We start from the raw sequence: 21,497 nt of genomic DNA, 5'->3' as shown, positions 1-21,497 counted from the left end.
CTGGTATATGTAAGAATGCTATAGTGTTATAGAAATGCTGTGGGTTTAAACATTCTATAATAACCCAAGCTAAAGGAAATTATGTCTGATACAGTTCTTCAGGTATGAATGAGGTGTGGTAATAATCCTTTTGTTTTCTGTAAGTTATGTACAAACTCCATCTTGTTTTGTGTGTGTGTGTGTGTGTGTGTGTTATCATATTTGTGATGAAAGATATTTTTTGGCTTCTCTCTCTCTTTTTAGTTTTTTTTGGTACTGGGGATTGAACCCAGGACTGTGTACTTGCTAGGGCAAGCGCTTTGCCACTGAGCTACATCCTAGTCCTTGTATTATCCTATTTGTAATAAACCAGGCAGATCCATTCCTAAGTCAATTTATATAGCAGCAGTGGCTACATATACATATGGTTTTAAAACATATGTATCAAGTAAATATAGTGGCATATGACAGTGTTCACTATCTTTTAATATATATCACTTATACTCTTTAACAAGAGGTTCGATGGTGAGGAACAAGTTCCTACATCACACAGATTGAGATGTTACAGGTCACCTGTGCTATTTTAAATAATATTTGCAACTCCACACATTCATACACTGTCCTGCTACAGCACAGCTTTGTAGAAGTCCATAAAGTGGAACCCAGTAACAACTCAAGCTCTGCCACAACTTAAATTCATTGGGTTTCCAGATTTTTCTTCATTCTTTTCCAGTTTCAAAATTGGGACACACTTGTTGCATATCCTTGTTACCTTCCTTCCATCTGGTCATTCTGTGCTATTGGATGCCATGATAGACTGCTTGGTTTTTAACCTAGAAAGTAAATAGTACTTAAAAACTCCAGCCTATAGGCTTCTTTAGCCACAGGAAAAAATGTGGACCTGGAAAGATATTTTCATGTGTACTATGTCACTGTAATTGTGTATTTTTCTTATGCTTTTTTTCTTTTATATAAATTCCATGACACAGGTACTCTTGGAGAACATCAGAATGGTCAGAATGCCAAGTCTCACTCCTGCTCAAGCAACAAGACCCTCACTGGCATGAAACAGGACCTGTGTGTGGCGGTGGGATCCAGACCCGGGAGGTGTACTGTGCCCAGAGACTCCCCATGGCTGCCACACAAAGGACCAGGGAAGGTAGGCAGCTGGTTCTGAAACAGATGGGGTTGGTGGTTGGAAGAGAAATCAACTCCAACATGGTCTTTCAGTATTTTTTAATGTGACAGACTGTTAACATTCAAATATTTAACATTTATTTCATTGAATATTATAAAGTGCTATATTTTTTTCAACTTGCAGAAATTTGGTAGAATAAAATATAGTGGTACTAACAGGAGCAGTTGAAACCAAGGATCATTATTAAAATTAAATAAGGAACTTACCTAAGATATGTAGCCGAAATGAATGCTATATGCTAAGGTATAAATTGCTGGAGAAAGACTACTATATACATATAATACAATATCGTATATTATATTACATATGTACACACATAAATGTATGAAAATGAACATTTTAACATGCTTTCCCCTCAAGGAATTTTCAAATGTGTAAATTTTTACCAATATGTCCCTGTTAAATGTTAGGAAGTGTGCAGTAAGAGGAAAGGCAATAGCTCTCGGCAATAATGTTCTATTAGGCTGATACCACATCAGCTAGTAGACCATTTGGTATAGAGCTCGAGATAGTGATAACAGACTAGGGAACAGAGGCATGTAGGAAATTGATTGAAAAGCCAAGAGTAGACAATAGTGCTTGTATTCTAGACGTATGCATGACTACACCTATTTTGGAGAACATTAGCTATGTCATTTGAATTTGTCATGTCACTTAGATTGGCATGCATGTATGAGTCCACACTTCTTCAGCCTTTGTTTAGGATGGTAAGAGGCAACATTCTTGCTATGATAATGCATCCTTTTAATTTAATAAATCTATACTATACAAAGTATCCTATACTAGGTGTCTCTCTTTATGACATGATCTCTCAGTTCTACTATGACTGTAGCCTGGGACTATCATAATTTCACTTATGGAACAAAATAACATGAATACTTTTTGTTTTGGAACCAAAGAGTTTTCAGTATAGGTGAACCAGCCTGATTGTTCACCCATTCCTTTACTTTTATGTATTTCTTTTTATTCTGCTTTTTTTTAAAAATAGATACTCCTTGGTCAGCCTGTCAGTATATATAAAATTTTATTTTTGACCCAAGTTAAACCCAAGGGAAAATTTGAGTTCCTACTATAAGAACTAGGGATGGTTCAGCAAATTAAGTAGGCAAAACTTAAATGTTATAAAAATTAGGCCAAATTGATGGTGTTTTTAAATTTTAGTATTTAAAAATTATCATAATTTTAAAAATTATCACTAGTTAAGATTTTTGTAAAAAGATCATTTAGTTACATTGATTTTAGAAACTCTTTTCCCAGTAATAAATGGTCTCACCACAAGGTTAGTTTCTCTCAGAGGGAAATGAAGTTAATCTCTCTTTTCATTCCCTGGAGTGCCATAGTTTGACTTTTCCCCCCATAAAATCCCACCATCAGGCGTGGGTTAGTTTCTGTAAATTATAAGAACCCAGTCTTAGAGTAAGTTACCATCTTAGGAAAAACTATGTTCTATTCTCATGAATCCATCATGCAATAGCATATAAGAATGCAGCTCTAAAGTTACGAGATGCCATATTTTACAAAATGACAATTGTTTCCCAAGACCCTATAAATGGTTGGCTTTAGCTATAATTTTTTTGGTCTTTTCTTTTTTGGTACTGGAGATCGAACCCAGAACGTTGTACTTGCTAGGCAAGTGCTTTGCCACTGAGCTACATCCCAGCCCTCAGCTTTGGCTGAATACTGAAAGTGATTCCTGACATCAGTGATGACTTAATAAGTCAATTCGGGGTTGTCTTATGTCTATTTGATGTTATTCATGGCACTTTTCAGAACAACATAATGCGCTATTTGCCTGTTTCACTGTTCAGATGGTGATTTAAAAATGCAGTCTTAATCCTACTATGACAATCTGAAGCAAACGTATTACCAGGAATATTAGCTGAGACAGTAAAATTTGGAGTGAAGTAGAGTTTTTAAGCACTTATCTTGCCAATTTTTGTTTTAGAGAGAATTGTATTTGTGTTTTTGAATTCAGAAATATCTATAATGCTTACCTGAAAATCTCAAAGAATGGATTTGGTAAGACCACTTCGCCTTGCCATTTTCTTAATGGAATTAAAGCTACTCAGCCTGAGGATAATTTATCAGAAGATAAGATGAAAAATAAAGATTACATCTTCAAAATCTAATGAAGATCTGAGCAAGTGTATTCCTTTTTGACAATATACCTACAGACTGGGATATAAAAAATATAAAGTAAAATGTCTTAGAAACAGAGCTTATTTGTATGCTGAACTACAAAACACACTTAATTTTTAAAAAAAATCAAGAAATAGTGTTGATGTGGTTGTAGCTCAGCAGAATTGTGCTTGGATTTTTTATGTTATTCATGAACATTTCAGATTAATTATTTGATATTAAGCGGAGACAGCCATATTAGGAATGAGACCAGCTTTGGGTTATTAAATGCATTCGTTGGTTTTTCTCTTCTGCCCTAGTAAGATTATCTTCATCAGACTGGGCCCAGAGTTGAGAGAACATAAGGAGAGCCCATGAGCAGACAGAGTATGTTGTAGAAAGCTAGACAGTGTTTGAATACTTAAAAGATTTGGGACTCTGGGTTTTAATGCTGACTCAGCAGGAACTTTTCTAATATGAATAGTATGGTAATAACGTGATAACATGAAATATTTGATTTTCAAATCTGTGTGGATTTGGGGTGATTATGTGGGTGATAATCATTTATTTTTTTCAAATGTAATGGTTTGGGTTATGTACTAGGTTATAAAAGCACTTCTCTTACAATTTCTTGCCTTTCCATCAGAAAAGCAAGGACAACATTATGGCATACTTTACAAGTGCTGTCATCTTTGCACATATCATATGGTTAAAATTAGTAATGCCTGAGTGCTGTCTTCACAGAGGAGGTAAGTCTTATAGAAAGTCTGGAAGATCAGTAAGAAAGATTATTCCAAGTGATGACAGGGAGAACATGAACACAAACATGAATGTTTGTGTTCAGTGGTGGCCTCTCCACCAGTGTGATGATAACTGAGAAGGAGGAAAGAAATAAATGTCAAAGACACTGGCAAAGTAGGCTTTTGTGCAATCCTGATGTTCATACTTTAGTTTTGAAAGTATAGACACTCACTTTCTTCTCTACTGCAGACTAGAGCAGGGAATAAAACTCATACACTTAGATGAATATAAGTATATTAAAATATCAGTTTGCTAAGAAAATTCTTCATGAGTGGTCAGGCCCTTTTGTAAACATACTTGGTTGTACAGGAAAGTGGTGAGATATGAAAGAAAGTAACCTACAGTCTTATCAGATGAACATATCTGTAAGGGGGCAATTGGAAAAGATATTTAGGGAGACTGGAAATGTTGTTTACTTGTCTTCAGAAATTGATAATCAATAAGCTCTTTTTTGTGTGAGACTAAGATATGAGGAAAGTAGTATGCTAAGAACTTCACTTAGCAGTAACCCTGGAAGAAGAAATGGCTCTTTGTATAGGACAGTAGAATTTTTTTTAATGTGTACTAGAATAAGCAGATATAGTGAATGAAATTAAGTTTGGTAATAACATATAATTTATGTATAATGTATGTATTAAGATATAAATATATACATATATTAAATAGTATACAATTATGTTATTTCAATTGTTACATATGAACTAGTAGTGCATTATATATTATACACATTAATAAAAACACAGATGGATATGTATACATTTTGTTAAAATATTTTTTTCAAAAATGTAAAAACTGAGAAAAGTTTTATAAAGGAGTAAAGGAACATTAAATCCTCAAAGCCAATAGCTTATTTAAATTGAGGTAGGTTTTGTTTCATTCTATTTGATTGCTTTGTATCTAAGTTCAGTGATATTTTTAAGTCAAGTGTAACAAACTTATCCTAGTGTGATAATAGCAATGTTTATTGAATTATTGTGCTCAGCAAAGATATTAAAGAATTCCTACTTTTAAGTATTCATTAAACTATCAGGCACTTCATGACATTAAAATTCCTAATTTGTGGGGCTGGGACGTGGCCTAGAGATAGAGCACTCACCTGGCATGCATGAAGCCCTGGGTTCGAGTCCTCAATACCACATATAGAAATCCAGAAGTGATGCTGTGGCTCAAGTGGTAGAGTGCTAGCCTTGAGCAAAACAAAGTCAAGGACAGTGTTCAGGCCCTGAGTTCAAGCCTCAGGACTGGCTGTGTGTGTGTGTGTGTGTGTGTGTGTGTGTGTGTGTGTATGTGTGTGTATTATATATGTATGTTATGGTGGCCAATGAATTCCATAAAAAATAAATTCTAAGTAGAGTCATTGAATGTGTTATGTAAACTAAAGCATGTAGCCTCATGCTTTAGGAGAAGAGAAGTTGTCAAAGACCTAGATCTGGTCATATGTTTGTTTTCAGTGCAATTGAATTGAAATTTTAGTTTATTTTTTTGAATACAACTCTATAGCTCCAAGTCCATCTTGTAACAACATATTAGCTTCTACCTGATTGAAACCATTGGCATTATTGTCCCTTAGACTGAAAAGACCCTTGAAGATCATGCTTGGGGTCCTTCTATATATTACCAAATTCCTAGAACTCATCATGAAAAAGGCTAATGGAAATCTGAAGATAGTAGAATATTATGTTGACTTTTGTTCAATACTTGCTTTTGGAGTAGCACAGAGACAGCAATCATTTTATACTTGATAAAAGAAGCATGATCTACTATCTACATCCTAACATTTCATGCTAAGGCAAGTGGTCCAGGAGTCCTAGAATGTAATAAGTTTGGGCAATCCTAGAAACTAGGACAATGATCTATGAGGAAATGCTGGGATGAATGCAAAGGAGAGAAGACAAGGTTCAATACCTATAGGGAGATCGTCATAGACTGAAATTATTACTATCTAACATTATGGGCCCATGAAATACTAGTTGATTTTCAAATAATTTCCAGGGCCAAAAATCTCACTATATTCTCTATATAAAGCATACTAAGCAAACCATGAATAATCCACAATTGTTTATTTCTATCAGTGTTACATTCTATCTCTTGAATAGGAGTAGAGAGACCAGACATATAAACAAATAACTACAGAAATATGATCAGTAAGCTGGTGTCAATTGCTCACATCTGTAATACTAGTGACTCACAAGGCTGACACCTGAGGATCATGGTTCAGAGTCAGCCTGGGCAGGAACATCTATGAGACTCTTATTTGCAATTAGCCACCAGAAAACCTAAAAGGGTGCTGTGCCTAAAGTAATAGAGCCTTACCCTTGAGTGAAAAAGCTCAGGGACAGTGCGTAGGCCCTGAGTTCAAGGCCTATGGCTAACCAAAACAGAAAAGAAGAAGGAAATGTGATAAGTATCTTGTGAGAAATGAGAACTTTGGCTAAGAAGACATTAAGCCAGTGAGCTGTGAAGAGTATAGGGTAAGTTTTGGAAAATAATTCACTTATCTGGGTTTTATAGGAAGAATACGGTTTAGATAGAGGTTCTTGCGAAGATGTCAGCATCTCAGATAAAGCAAGCCTTGATTACAGATATCTGTACTCATGGATGGTCAAGGATTATACTTAGAGTAAACTTGACCATTAGTATTAACATGGTGTTGGGTGCTGGTAGCTTAAGCCTGTAATCCTAGCTACTCAGGAGGCTTGGATCTGAGGATTATACAGTTCAAAGCCAGCTCAGGCAGGAAAGTCTAAGAGACTCTTATCTCTAGTTAACCACCAGAAAATGGGAAGTGGTACTGTGGCTCAGAGTGTTTGCCTTGAGATGAAGAGCTCAGGGACAGTGCCGAGGCCCAGAGTTCAAGCCCCATGACCAAACCAGAAAAAAAAAACATCATGGCATGAGGTAGGAGAAAGTAAGAGAAGAGAGGTAAAATTGTGGATTGATTTTACATTACACCTTATGGTAATCTAAATGTTGGACTTGAACTCCTACCTTCTCCATCCCTGTCTAATACTGAATATATCTTTTTCTGTAGATCTAAGGAACTGGTTACTATTCATCCATTACCCAAGATCTCAGTTATTCTTACACCCTCATACATTTATCCCTGGTTTATTGTTATCACTCTGCTAACTCTACTTGGACATTATTCTTATTGAACTTTTCAGTCATCATTTTCACTCATTGTCATTGCTTTATTTTGTTCACTGGTTACAGGGCTGCTCTGCAAGATTAGAAACAACATCTGTGTCATTCACTATTGTCTGCTTTGTGCTAGACATAGTATCTGGCCCATAAATAATGCTCACATTGAATTAAAGCTTGTGCTTTCCTTTTCTTTCCTTCCTTCCTTCCTTCCTTCCTTCCTTCCTTCCTTCCTTCCTTCCTTCCTTCCTTCCTTCCTTCCTTCCTTCCTTCCTCCCTCCCTCCCTCTCTCCCTCCCTCCCTCCCTTTTTCCTCCCTACCCCCTCTCTCTCTTTCCTTTCTTCCTTCCCTCCTTTCATCTCACTCCTTACTATCTCTTTCTTTCTCTTGCTTGCTATCTTCACTCACAGGTTTGCTAGTCTGCTTTCAGACTGGGACAAAATACCCTATGATGGTATATGGATATTGGCGTCTTAAGTAGCAGCTAAGGGACTGGATGTCGCAGTTTGAATGATACAACCTGGAAGTGTCGGAGGCTTGGCTCCAGCATAGTAAGCCTTGTCCAATGGCAAACAAGCTCTGGGGTACAGAGTTGAGTATTCCTAGTACACCAATAGATTATTTCCATGAACAGATTCTTCTTGTAGTTCTTTTAGAGAATTACAAGAGTTATCTTTATATCTGTGATTTGTTGTCAAATTGGTTTTTAGTACAGCAGCACACCACACAACTTTGCCCATGTTTACTTTGTTTCATGTCTTCAGTGTTACTGTGTCTTGACCTTACATCTTCCAAATAATGTATTAACACCAAATTCTCATTGTAAGCACTGTATTCAAATGGACTACAACAAAACTCTATAAACACATGCTGAATAGAAGAATGAGAGCTCATTAATGACGTTGTAATAGATGGGAAAAAATCTCAACATAAAGGTGGGTAGAAACTATAAACAGCAAGACATCTTTCCTTCATTTTCCTTCTTTTATTTTACTTTCCTTTAACTTCAGTTTTTACCTTTTATTTTATATATTTCTTCCTTTTCCATTTCTTTTCACTCCCTCTAAGTTATTTCAACTTTTAGAATTGATAATAAGGAGAGCTTCAGTCATTGTGGTAGACTTCACAGCAGTTAGCACATTGCCTGGCAAAAGGGAGCTGAGAATTCAGTAGCTATTTCTTGAACTACTGCATGTAAACTCCTGCCTTCAGTATAGCCATTTAATTTTAGGCATTTCTTTTTCACTTTGGGACAACTTTCTCTTCAATCCGCTGTTCACATACACCTGCACTTCATTAATGAACAGTTAAATTTCTCTTTTCAAAGTAGAAGATTACGTTTAAGGAAACATGCTGAGACTGGTGCATTTGCAGTTGTTAGCAGAGTGTCTTACTCAACTTCATTTTGTCAGCTGAACTGGCTTTTTCTTTAACACCAAGCCAAGAGGTAATGAGGATTTTCTTGGCAGCAGAATTCCTGCAAAAAAAGTTGTTGCTTTGAAATCTATTTCTCCAGTTTTGTGGAACATATGGATGCACTGGCAAGGGGAAAGTAGAGGAAATATCCACATATTACTCAAACCCTCCTGTAGGAAAGTTTGACCATTCTTAACAACCCTGTCTATTCAGCATTTTCCCCATGCTCTAGTTTAAACCTCTTATTAGATTCTATTCTGAAGAGGGAATAGTCATTTAGTAAGATCTGCCAGTGTTTAAGAATAGTTAAGTGACTCCTAGTGCCCTCTGGCCATTTTCTCAGGCACACTGGGAAAGCACTGATTCCTGTGTTCAGAGTAAAGCTGAAATCCCAGCTGAATTGTGAGGCAGCTTCTAATTGCAAGATCCTATGCATCTTAATGTGGCTCCTCCGGCTGCAGCTCCTTTTATTCTCTGTGATTTTTTCTTTTTATTGAATGTATGATAGACAATATGATATTTTAATGTATGTGTAGATTGTGAAATGTCTAAATCAAGCCATTTAATTACTATTCTATGTTGAGAACTCTTAATGTCAATATTCTGAGTTATTTTCAAATACCCATTGTATAGCTATTACTGCTTGACAAGTATCAACCAAGAGATATAAAAGATGTGGTAATAAGAATATGAGAAGTTACACAAAGCTGTAATCACTGTAAACCCTATTTATGGGCCAAATACTATGTCATACACAAGGCAGACAATAGAGACTGTACCACAGATCTCTGAAGTGTCTTAAGGTCTGTTATTCTAGGACTTTAATTATATTTGTGACTTTGGATGCACTTTATTCATCACCTCCAATTCTGTATACTCTGGGAGTTCAGATAGGGGCCCAGTTCTTTCTGTTTGAATCACCTGTTCTCATTTTAATTCAATGTTGCTTCCACTGATGTCTTTATCGTCCTCCTACTCCTGTATTGGAGACTTTTTCTAGTATTTTGTAGTCTTTTCAGATTTCTGAAACAGTTTCTCTCTGCTACCTTTTCATTGCTACTCACTTCATTGCCCATATTCAATCTATTACCAAATTCTTTCAATTGTATCACTAAGTACAAGTTGTTTTTTCTATTTACTTCCCCCTCTACTTCTAGCACTCTCATATGAGCCACAACATTTTCCTTTCAAAGCATCTGACTTACCTCTTTCTGCCTTTACCTCTTCCCAAATAGAGCAAAACTTCTTTTGATATGTTCATCATATGGTTCTGCTGACACTTCCATCCAAATCCTCCTCCTTTTACAAGCTGTATAGCCAAAGACATGTTAGTCTATTTTACTTTTGCTTTTCTCACCTGTACAGTGGACATGACATTCCCTAGCTAAAAGAAGCTGCTGTGAGGGTGATCACATGAACATCAACTGTAGTTTTTGTTACCAGTAACTTAGCTATTTTCACTTGGCCCTGATACACTTCTACAGTCCCAAAAGGAGAGACTGCATGATGGCAAGTTCTTGGTACAGAAAAGCCGGTAGAGGGGTGATGGGTTCCTAAAGAGGATAGCCATTGGTTGGCTGGCATTTTCTAGTATGAATGTATGAGGGGCAGATATCTGTCGCTGTGTATGCAATGATATCTATTCTATCCCTACATTGTTTCTACTTGCTGCAATAACATATCACGATAAATTCAGTGCACTAAAACATTACAGAATTATTATGTGACAGGAATGAAGGCAGAAGTTTACCCTGGGTCTCAGTGATCTAAAAAAATCAAGGTTTTCACAAGGCTTTTTTTTTTTCTCTCTTTTGAAACGCTAGGGAATAATCTCCTCTTTACTGTTCCCATCGTGGATCATTGTTCTTATCTCGTAATTCTTCCTCTCTTTTCAGTCAGCAGCATAGTCTCTTCTACTCTACTTCCTCTGCTTCTCTCATTCATAAGAAGCTATGATTACATTGGATCTACCTGGATAATACAAGTCAACCTTGATGCTATCATACAAATTTCTAACCATAAAAGTCAACCTTGATTTTATCCAAAGTTTGGTTCATTTTTTTTTCTAAATAATTCAACATATTCATAGGTTCCAGGAAAAAGTTGTGGGCATCTTTAGGTGGGAAAAATCTGGCTTCTAAAATGAACTTTCTTCCTTCCTTTCTTTTTCTCTTTTTCTCTCCTTCCTTCCTTCCTTCCTTCCTTCCTTCCTTCCTTCCTTCCTTCCTTCCTTCCTTCCTTCCTTCCTCCCTTCCTCCCTCCCTCCCTCCCTCCCTCCCCCCCTCCCTCCCTCCTTCCCTCTCTCCTTCCCTCCCTCCCTTTCCTCTCCCTCCCTTCCTTCCTCTCATTTTTATTTTGTGCCAGATCTGGGGATTGAACTCAGGGCCTGACTGCTGTCCTTGATTCCTTTTTGCTCAAAGCTATTTTTCTACCAACTTGACCATAGCTCCAATTCCAGGCCCCCCCACCCCCTTTTAGGTAGTTAATTAGAGATAAGAATCTCATGGACTTTCCTGGCAAGGTTGGTTTCGATCATCAGTCCTCAAACCTCATCCTCCTGAGTAGCTAGGATTACAAATCCTCCATCTTCCTCATCTGAGAATGATAATGTGATTCACCAGGAAAGTTTGTTTCTCTAGTATAATGGGATTTGTTCTCTCTGTGAAGAAAAGCATTTAAGACGTAGTATAGTCTTACTCCAACCTGAGACATTTTACTTTTACTTTTCCGGAGACCTTTACTTCTTTGCTGATGGGATGAGGGTGTTATGAAGGTCACTCTGTATCTGTTTGAGAGCAAGACATTCATTAATGTATGGGTTCTCACACTGTGGTGTGTAATCAGAAGTCTGGTAACACATTTGTCACTATGTAAGGAATTTGGCCATTATACCCCCCACCCCCGTCATGAAATCATCCAAGTTGATTTTAATTCAGCAAGTCTATAGATCACTAAGAAATATTCTTCAAGCAGATTAGTATACACATTTAATGGTAAAGGTGAGGGTTTTGGAATAGGTATAATAGAGTACATGACAAAAAATTTGATTTTTAAAGATTTTCCCAGTGTTGCTACTTATTTGAAAGAAACAGTCATAAGAAAATCTCCAGGATTTCTTAGAACAAAAAATAGAGTTTAGGAACAAGTAATTCTAAAGGAATTATGCAAAGCTTTTGGAGAATGGCTTATTTGTAAGTTTAATGTCAATAATTAATATATATCTTTATAAAGATTGTAAGCATCTAACATGTTCTACTGATATATTGTCATGTTACCCCATACTAGTTTCTTATAAGCAGGTTAAGGCAAGAAACTGATAGATTTGTTGGTCAGGAAACAATGGACAGTTTGTAACCATAGCATTGTCACTAGCTAGAGCATAATCCTTTGTGCCAGGTTTTTAAATGTCAGCTCTGCTTTTGGAACATAATGGAGGCCACTTGTCTATACACAATGGATCATGGGACAAGAGAGAAACTTTGAGATTTGGAAACTCCAAACTGTTATCACAAAGCTAAGACCAAACTTTTTTAGTCTCTGGCCCAAAGTGTAGCATTGTGTTTTTTTCCCCTGTCTATTTGTTATACAAATATTTTTGTAAGGCTAATCTAGAGCTAAAGTGGTCTGTACCTCTGATTACAATAGATACTGAACTATGTATGACAGCTACATGTGATTTTTGCCTACACACACAGAGTTGCTAGGATTATAGATGTGAGACACTGAAACCCAGGTTAGAATTATTTCTACCATAGAAAACATTCTTCAAAAATTTCAATTGACTAAAAGCAATGTTGAACTTAAAGGATATTAAATGTGTTATACATACTGTTAGCACATAGGCAATTATTATAGCCAAACTCTACATGTCAAAATTATTTTATGTATAAAGTTACCATACTGTGTTTCTGTATGCTATATTTTACAGAGTCAAATAGATATTGTAGAGGTATAGAAGTATTTATGTGAAAGTTTTTGACAATCTAATTTGTTAATATTCTGGAAATTATATTCCACATAATTCAGAGGTTATATTTTTAGGCAAATTGTCTATTAATCTCAATGTAGCTAAAAATTAGTTTACCTCTAAGAATTCCATATCAGTAGCTACATAAAACACACATAATTTTAGGGAATTTCTATTTCATAATATTTTCAAAGATAAAAATGCTGATATTTCAGGGTTTTGATCTTGTAAAATAAGCTATGAAAATCTATGCAAATTTACCAAATGTGAGAAAGTCTGAAATAAAAAATATTTATGATCACATGAAATTGAAATGAAGGATACTCAATCTTTAAAAACATACTTTTTTGTTATAGGTTTTATTTTACTTGTGGACATATATTTTGGAATGATAAAGATTGAACCCAGAGCCTCATATTACAAGACCACCTACTGCTTTGTTTGTTCATTTGTTCACTTGTTTTGATTTTAGCTCATCTGTGAACTGTTTGACTACTGAGGCATTTGTGTAGCTCAGGCTGGCCTTGAACTCAGGATCATCTTGATTCTTCTCCTGACTGCTAAAATTACAAGCATGCATCAGCACGCCAGTTTTGTTATATAACGTGTCTTTTTCACTGAGGAGGATTTGTTCTAACAACTCATTTCTACCTTCACTTAGGGTCTCTTCTCTTCTGTCCTTTATTTTCTCTCACTCATTGATATTTAATGTCACTGTTCTTTTTTGAAGAGGCTGATATTTCATCACAAAGGCATCATACCCCAACTCAATCCCAGGCTTTCTACTTGCCTTAATTGAATTGTTCTGCTTAAACTTTAGGTAAGCATCATAAATACTGTTACTCATAGCTCATTTGGATTTTAAGTGATACTGAAAAACTTCCGTTATAGAAGATTTAAATGTACCTAAGTAGACACAATAGTTATTATTTTATAATAATTTTTAATAATAATTTTTGAAGTAAATAGGTCATATCCAAATTCATTTTGAAAAGCTACAACGTCTCTTTGCCTCCTTCAGATTTTTGATTCCCTCTTACCAATTTTGTATTCCTTTCAGATATAGAGCAGGATTTTAGTCATAATACCAACAATGATAGTTTGAAAGGTGTATTATTGCAGGCTACCTAAGAGGGCAAGCTCTGCCCTGAGAATGTTGGGGTGATTGGCCCAGTTCCCTGCTGCATGTCACATAGACACAAAGACACTGACATTTCTTCTGAGCCTAAAAGAAGGATGATAACAGTATTGGCCTCAGATAGATATTGTAAGAAGCATCATGGAAAATAATAAGTATCAGTTCAAAATTACTTAATAAGTAAATATTATCTAGATTCAGAATTGCTATTCTTACTTTTATATCTCTTTTATCTAGTCTTCTTTCATTAAATCACTAAATAGCATGGATTCGAAATACTACATACACTTTATTTCCCCAAATATCTTGCTAACCGTGAATACTGTAAAGTTGCTGAGAATCCTTTAGAATACTTTCAGGTAGATAAAGCTTATAATCATGTACATAATTTGTAAAACTTTGCTTCATTAAAATAAGCTAAATGTTGATGTGTTTAAGAATACCTTCCTGCCAAGTGCTAGTAGTTCATGTTTTTAATCTTAGCACTTAGGAGGCTGAAATCTGAGGATCATGCTTTGAAGAAAGCCCAAGCAGAAAAGTCTGTGATTCTCTGACCTACAGTTAATCAGCAAAAGAGCCAGAAGTGGCTCAAATGGTAGAATCCTTGACTTAAACAAAAAAGTCAGGCATCGTACCCAGGCTCTAAGTTCCAGGACTACTACACACACACACGGACACACACACACACACACACACACACACACACACACACACACAGAAAGAGAGAGAGAGAGAACTCACCAAAATGTAACTCCACATTTATATGTTTAGGTTAAGATAAATTACTGCTTGAAATAAGAGAGCTAGGATCTTAGAACAAAGAAAATTTAAGTTGCCATTTAAGCAGCAGTTATGAACTGCCTTGTAAAGGCACCATTTCTGGAGGCTCTGATTTTGTGAGGGCCTTTTGTCTGAAAATTTGAAAATCTACATAATAGCACATGTGATTTTTTACAACATAAAAAGTGAGGAAATACTGAAATAGCTCAATATATTTAGCCTCAGATGTGCAAAGGGAAGCTTATGGAAGTTGAAACTTCACTATGTTTTCAAGCTTGGTCATTTGCAGGCCCAAGTCCCACAACTTCAACTTCTTACCACTTTTCCAATTTTCTTTCTTTTTTAAAAATTAATTTCTTTATTGTTAAAGTGATGTACAGAGGGGTTACAGTTTCATATGTAAGACAGTAAGTACATTTCATATCCAACTTGTTACCTCCTCCCTGTTTTCTCTCACCTTCTCCCTCCCCATTCTCCCCCTAATGAGTTGTACAATTGGCTAACACCATATAGTTTTGTAAGTATTGCTGTTGCATTGGCTTGTCTTTTATCTCTCCATTTTGTCCTTTGTCTCCATTTTGTCCTTTGTCTCTCCATTTTGATATTCCCCTTCCCTTCCTTAGTTCCAATAAACATATATTTTCTGCCTATGAACCTGGCCTAAAAGTGAATGTTCTTTACAAAGCATGTGCCTCTTCTACTAAGTGAACAGTATTTTTCCCCACATTCATTTACTCTCAAGTCTTAATTTCTTTCCAGCTAAATTTGGCAACTATTCAAATTCTATGGGTTGGAAGGCAGCCCCAGGTGTCAGAACTCCCAGAAGAAATTGTTTCCAATGAAAATCTCTTTAGGTGGGAGCACTCCATGTGGAATTTGTGACTTTAGACTCTAAGCTTTAATAACTTGTTAAGTCTAAATTGCTTTTTAGCCAAGTCTGTTTGGATTTCTCTTTCCTGATTGATTCTTCTATCTTATATAAGGCATATGGTTTTTCTACATGACCCTGAAGAAAACTATTGTGATAATTCTATGTGATAGAGCATTAACAATGTGTAACCTTTCATGGTACAATGATAATTATTATTGTCAACTCAGTTACCAAGTGGCATGAGGCAGAATTAAAGCTTAAAAGATGTGGCTAAATATCATGCATCAATCTGATTACTCTTAGAATTCTGAGTATTAAACCCTTTTTTACCTATTTATCTTTCACCCTTTGTAGAAAATGTGAAAATAATTTAGACACTGTTCAGGACAATACGTTTTGCACTTTAAAAATATATATGATATAAATTTTAAAGCTTTATTTTCGTAAAATTCTATTTTGAACATCATATTATACTTTTGGGTGTATGTAAGTGTGCCAGGGGTTGATCTCAAGATCTTGTGTTCTTTCTGATTTTCTTTTTTTTTTTTTTTTTTTTTGCCAGTCCTGGGCTTTGGACTCAGGGCTTGAGCACTGTCCCTGGCTTCTTTTTGCTCAAGGCTAGCACTCTGCCACTTGAGCCACAGCGCCACTTCTGGCCATTTTCTGTATACGTGGTGCTGGGGAATTGGACCTAAGGCTTCATGTATGGGAAGCAAGCTCTCTTGCCACTAAGCCATATCCCCAGCCCTTCTTTCTGATTTTTTTCACTCACTTTACACCTTGAGTCACAACTCCAGTCCTGCATTTTACTGTTTAATTGGAAATGGACTCTTGAAGACTGGGTTTGAACTTTTGGTTCATGATCCTCTACATCACAGCCTGTTGAGTAGCTAATGTTTCACCTGTCCCTAGTATATCATATTCTTTCATTAAACATTACACAGCAATTTCACCTTCATTTCCTGCATTTTGACCATTTCTATATGGAGGGTGGGCTACAAAGTTGTTAAATATATCTATTTATGAGAATTTCATCATTATTTTTACCAAATAAAAATGTGGGCAAGCATTTTAGTGAGGGGATGTAAGAGCTAAAAGAGAATCTTTATTCAAATGTACTTAATATTTCATCTTAGAAAACAAACAGCGGAATGTTTGAGATTTTGGACATTTTGCCAGGTTTTGTCAGAGCCAGGAAAAGCAGAGGATCTTTCAGAGCTCACAAAAGGAGCCACATTGGGTGAAGGTAAAATTGAGGCTCTAGAAAAGGAGAAGGCTAGGGGTTGGGGCCTCAGGTAGATGATACTCTATAACTAATTGGGGATTGGATTAAAGTATGGGACAGTCTCTGAATAGACACATAATACATGGTGAATCCATTATTCTGTTTAAATAGTACTTGTAACCTTAGTCACTTATTCAAAGGGTTGTAGTATATTATCCTTCCAATTCCCATAATTACTGAAGTATCCACTCCTCAGCCAGATCTCTTTTTATTACAAAGAAGGCAAGCATGATTGTCTTTAAGAATGTTTCTTTTGTAACCATAGAGTAACAGGGTACTTTTCTTTTGGTAGAGTGAGGATAGTTTCTTACTTGTATTCATATTGTATAGCATCTGAATTTTAAATGTGTCCAATATTAAGTCATCCTGGGCTCAAGACTAACTCTTCTTTTGTTTATATTTATAGGCTAAGTTGAAGTACAACATCAAACAGATTGAAATTTTCACTTATCTTTGCTAAGACAGTAAAACCATAGTTTCTATAAATTGAAGGGGATTAATTGAGTCAAACACTTCTTAGACACTGTGAATTTCTTTTGAAAGCATCCCAGAGTATGGTTTTGGGTTGTATGTTAGTGATAATTGTTCATTACTCCAAAAGTTGTAATTATTACACAGAATCTTCCTTATATTAACTTGCCTCATTTGCATCAATTTTCCTCAATTCTGTGTTCATAGCTACAGAAAATTTATTTACTTTTTATATAAAAATATTCAAAATTTATAGACAACTACATTGTGTTCTTTATAAAGCAAACATCCCTGGTTTTCAAATTTTTCTTCACGAATCACTTTGTAAAATTCTCTCATTTGAAAGGATGCTTGATAATCTCTACTTATCTCTTAATGAAGTGTGATTTCCTTTCTTTGTGGTGACTGGATTTAAAAATGTACCATTAAAATTTGTCCTTGATTATTATCACACTGAATATACCGTGAAATCTACCTATTTTCCTTTTTAAACAACAGTTCAAAATTGGTTTGTTTTCCATCTCTTTCCTCACGCCAAATCCTTAATTTAGTGATGTCTCAGTAGTCTTTTGGGTTAGGGTGAGGAACCAGGAATTTTAATGGGTTTTCTTGATGTGGAGATTCAAAAGGAGGGGGTTGGGCAAATGGGATCTGAACTTCTCTAATGAGGTAAAAGGAATCCCTACTCCAGCCATGCAGGAAATGTAGGAAGTTTATGTATTTCCTTCTAAAATAGTGTTTCTCATGTTTTAATGAATATGTAAATTACCTAGGTAATCTTCAAAAATTCAAATTCTGAGTCAGTAGGTCTGAGGTACATTCTAATAAGCATTTCTAATGAGTTCCCAGGAGATGCCTTCCATGTTGCTCCATGGATCACACTGGGAGTTTCCCTGTCCAATAGAAAGTTAATTCAGGTCACAAATGTGTGCTGCATATATAATTGCAGGCTTTCTAGTTGCCAAATTAAAAAATGCAAATGTATTGTGCCATGGTGACTCACCCTGTAAGCCCAGCATTTTAGAGGCTAGGCTGAAAGATCTTAAGTTTAAGGCCAGCCTAAGGGCTGCCTAAGGAGACCCTGTCAGAAACAAAACAAAACAAAACAAAACAAAAAAACCAAGAAAAAGAAAGTGAAATTAACAATGTACTTTGTTTTGCCCAGTATATCCAATTCATTGTCATTTCAGCATGTAATCAGTGTAATCATTATAATACTCTAGTTAATTTCTCTTTTTAGTATTTAAGATTTATGTTCAGTCCACACAGATTATTCACAATTCAGATGCTCAATACCACATTTGGTCATCTTGTTATAGGCGTATTTAGTCACATGGTTATATTGATAACAGAACTATGGAGATGGAGATTTTAAGTCTCTCACAATGTGGAAGTAACTCAAACAAATAATGTGGTTGAATTTTTTTCTTTGTGAATGGCACTGCTACAAAATATAAGCTCCAGATGACTGTTTCAGATGTGTCATCCCAGAAGCTCTGTACAATAATAATATTCCCTTTATATCTACAGAGACAGTAAAATTTGGATTTGGTAGTAGTACACATAACTTTGCAATAAGGACAGGATTTAAATCTACAATCTTACTCTACAGCCCATATTTTTCTATTTTTTTCAAAACATGTTCTTAACTGCTCAGAGACCAGTGCTTTTATAGGGAAGTAAGTCCTCATTCTTCCTAAAGTCCGGCAAGATAATTCCCCGGGAAGGAAAGAGAGCACTAAAATCTAATACTGAGGTTCCAGTACCTTCTCCAGTGCTACAGCTTCTGAGAGCATCCTTAAACCTTCAATGCAGGTGATTCCTTTTTACAACTTAGCAGCATCTTTTTTCTTTTGGCATTGCTCTCAGGAATTACAGGTAAGATAGCTGGGGAGCAAGGGACAGGGCATAAACTTGTTGTAGTGGTGTATTCCAAGGAGACTGGATCACAGGATAGATGGAGTCAGCCCAAAGGAAAACTGTGCCTCAGGCTCTGCTCTGAAACACTGGAGAATCCTCAAACCATTCTAAGAATATCCCATAGCCACATGGGGTAAGGGTTTCATGGAGAAATATAGCAAACCCATATAACCTTTCCTATCTCATCCCAGCAGTGGGTAAGGCATTGGTTATGAAAGTTCTCTTGGTCATATCCAAATTCATTTTGAAAAGCTACTACATCTCTTTGCCTCCTTCAGATTTTTGATTCCCTCTTACCAATTTTGTATTCCTTTCAGATGTAGAGCAGGATTTTAGTCATAATACCAACAATGATAGTTTGAAAAGTGGATTATTGCAGGCTATCTAAGAGATCAAGCTCAGCCCTGAGAATGTTGGGTTGGTTGGCCCAGTTCCCTGCTGCATGTCACATAGACACAAAGGCACTGACCTTTCTTCTGAGCCTAAAAGAAGGATGATAACAGATGGATATTGTAAGAAGCATCATGCAAAATGATAACATTAGCATCAGTTCAAAATTACTTAATAAATATTATCTAGATTCGAATTGCTATTCTTACCTTCATATCTCTTTTATCTAGTACTTTCCCTTACATTTCTTAGGATAAATTGCTAAAATGCTCCTCCCACTTTATTCTTGACATTCTTTCACACTTCTCTAAGCCTGGTTTATTCCAAGGTTTAACCCTGTAGCATTTTGACAATGCCATTTTATGATTACTAATATTTTCCCTTTGATCTGCTAACCTTTCTGAATTTAAGTAAGGGTCTTAACATTTGTGCTACAAAACAAACAAACAAAACACTATGGGTGCAGTGATAAATACTCTTGAATTTTATTTCCGCTGAATCCACTTTGGGTTTCCTAAACTTTGGGAATCAGAATTCCTTTTGTAGGGAATCTATATGTCAATGTACAAGACAATATATTGTAAACTGTACATGGGGTAGGGGCATTGAGGAGAAGGGAAGGTGGGAGAAAAATAAGGGAGGAGGTAATGTTTGACAAAAAATGTACTCACTGCCTTACATATGTAACTGCAACCCCTGTGTGCATCACCTTGAGAATAAAATTAAATTAAAAAAGAAAATTAATACTGTTAAAGCTAACTTGAAGAAAAAAAATAAGAATTTTTTTTCCCATGGCTTTTATCTGTTCTTTTTGGAACTTGAAATTGTAATGGTTAGATGCAAGTCTAGGTTAGGTCTCTGTCACAAACCTAAAGGATCTTGAACAGCTAAATCAAAATGAACTCCAAGGTATGGAAACAAGTGGGTTTTCATTGTTATTATTTTTAATGTACTATGTGAAATTATTGCTTTTTCTTCTGTTTTTCTTCCCTATGGTTTATCCTGTGTTGTCACTATATTGGATTTTCATATATATAATGTATATATACATATATGTATGTATGTATATATGTATATGTATACACACACATATATATTTATCTGAATTAGGGAAAGAAAGGGGAACATCAAAATGACAAGACAAAGGATAAAGGGCAAGCCAATGCAACAGAAATACTCACAAGACATTATGTTGGAAATTAATTGGACAACTCAGAAGAGGGGATTGGGAGGAGGGAAGGTTGGGCTGTATTCCTAACAACTAGGATATAAGTCAAATAACATTTGTTTTTAGGCCATCAGACAAACAGTTCTTCCTTGGTCATCTTCAAAAATCTTGTTTGATGCCATCCTTGCATCCTTTTTATTTTTTAAAATTTAATATTTTCTTCTTCTGTTTTTATATAGGCAATTTAATTATCTTCAGGCTCCTCATGTAACTTTTAGCAAATCTAAAGTCTGAGTGTTAGAAAATGTACAGTATATATTGACAGCCAAGTAGATTGTAGAGACAAAATCTTCATGAAGACCCCAGAAGTACTTCCTTCTGATGCCTTCTTCACATCTGTACTAATGACACATAACGTCACATTTCATAGGCTATGTTACACACTGTTTTGTGTCATCCTTTACTCAGTCATGTGCCTGAGACATTTCATTGTATGGATATCCACTTTTCTATTCTCCTGTTGATTGAGATTACAGTTCTGCTGGTGGCTCTTTTTAAACTGTTGCTTAGCAATTGAGTCTTTGTTTTCTTTTAAGAATATTCTCCTTTAATATCACTGTGGGGATGTTTAGAGTGCTGTGTAATTTATCATATCCAAGTGTAATTCTTTGTCTTTTACTATCCATTGGGTTTACTTGCTGACTTATATGCACATTCTAAATTATAGATTAGGGAAACAATGTAACCTGTATTTTTCGGTTCTGGCTTACTTCTCTTAATATAATTTTTTCCAAGTCTTTCCATTTTCTTACAAATACATCAGTGTCAAATTGGCATTCTTTCTGATGGTAGCA

The 21,497-nt window shown here is 35.7% G+C and overlaps 1 protein-coding gene across 1 annotated transcript in view; it reads left to right on the top strand.

The window, feature by feature from the left end:
- Thsd7b (thrombospondin type 1 domain containing 7B) overlaps nucleotides 1–21,497 on the top strand; it is an 873,729-nt gene that overhangs the window by 336,114 nt on the left and 516,118 nt on the right. The window contains exon 5 of the mRNA XM_048345548.1: nucleotides 969–1,138. Coding sequence (XP_048201505.1) covers nucleotides 969–1,138 — 170 coding nt within the window. The remainder of the gene's footprint in view (nucleotides 1–968; nucleotides 1,139–21,497) is intronic.

This window comes from Perognathus longimembris, chromosome 4, assembly GCF_023159225.1.
Source record: "Perognathus longimembris pacificus isolate PPM17 chromosome 4, ASM2315922v1, whole genome shotgun sequence".
Classification (NCBI taxonomy): Eukaryota; Metazoa; Chordata; class Mammalia; order Rodentia; family Heteromyidae; genus Perognathus; species Perognathus longimembris.
The sequence above is the reverse complement of the archived record's forward strand: the minus strand, read 5'-3'. Positions and strand labels throughout refer to the sequence as shown.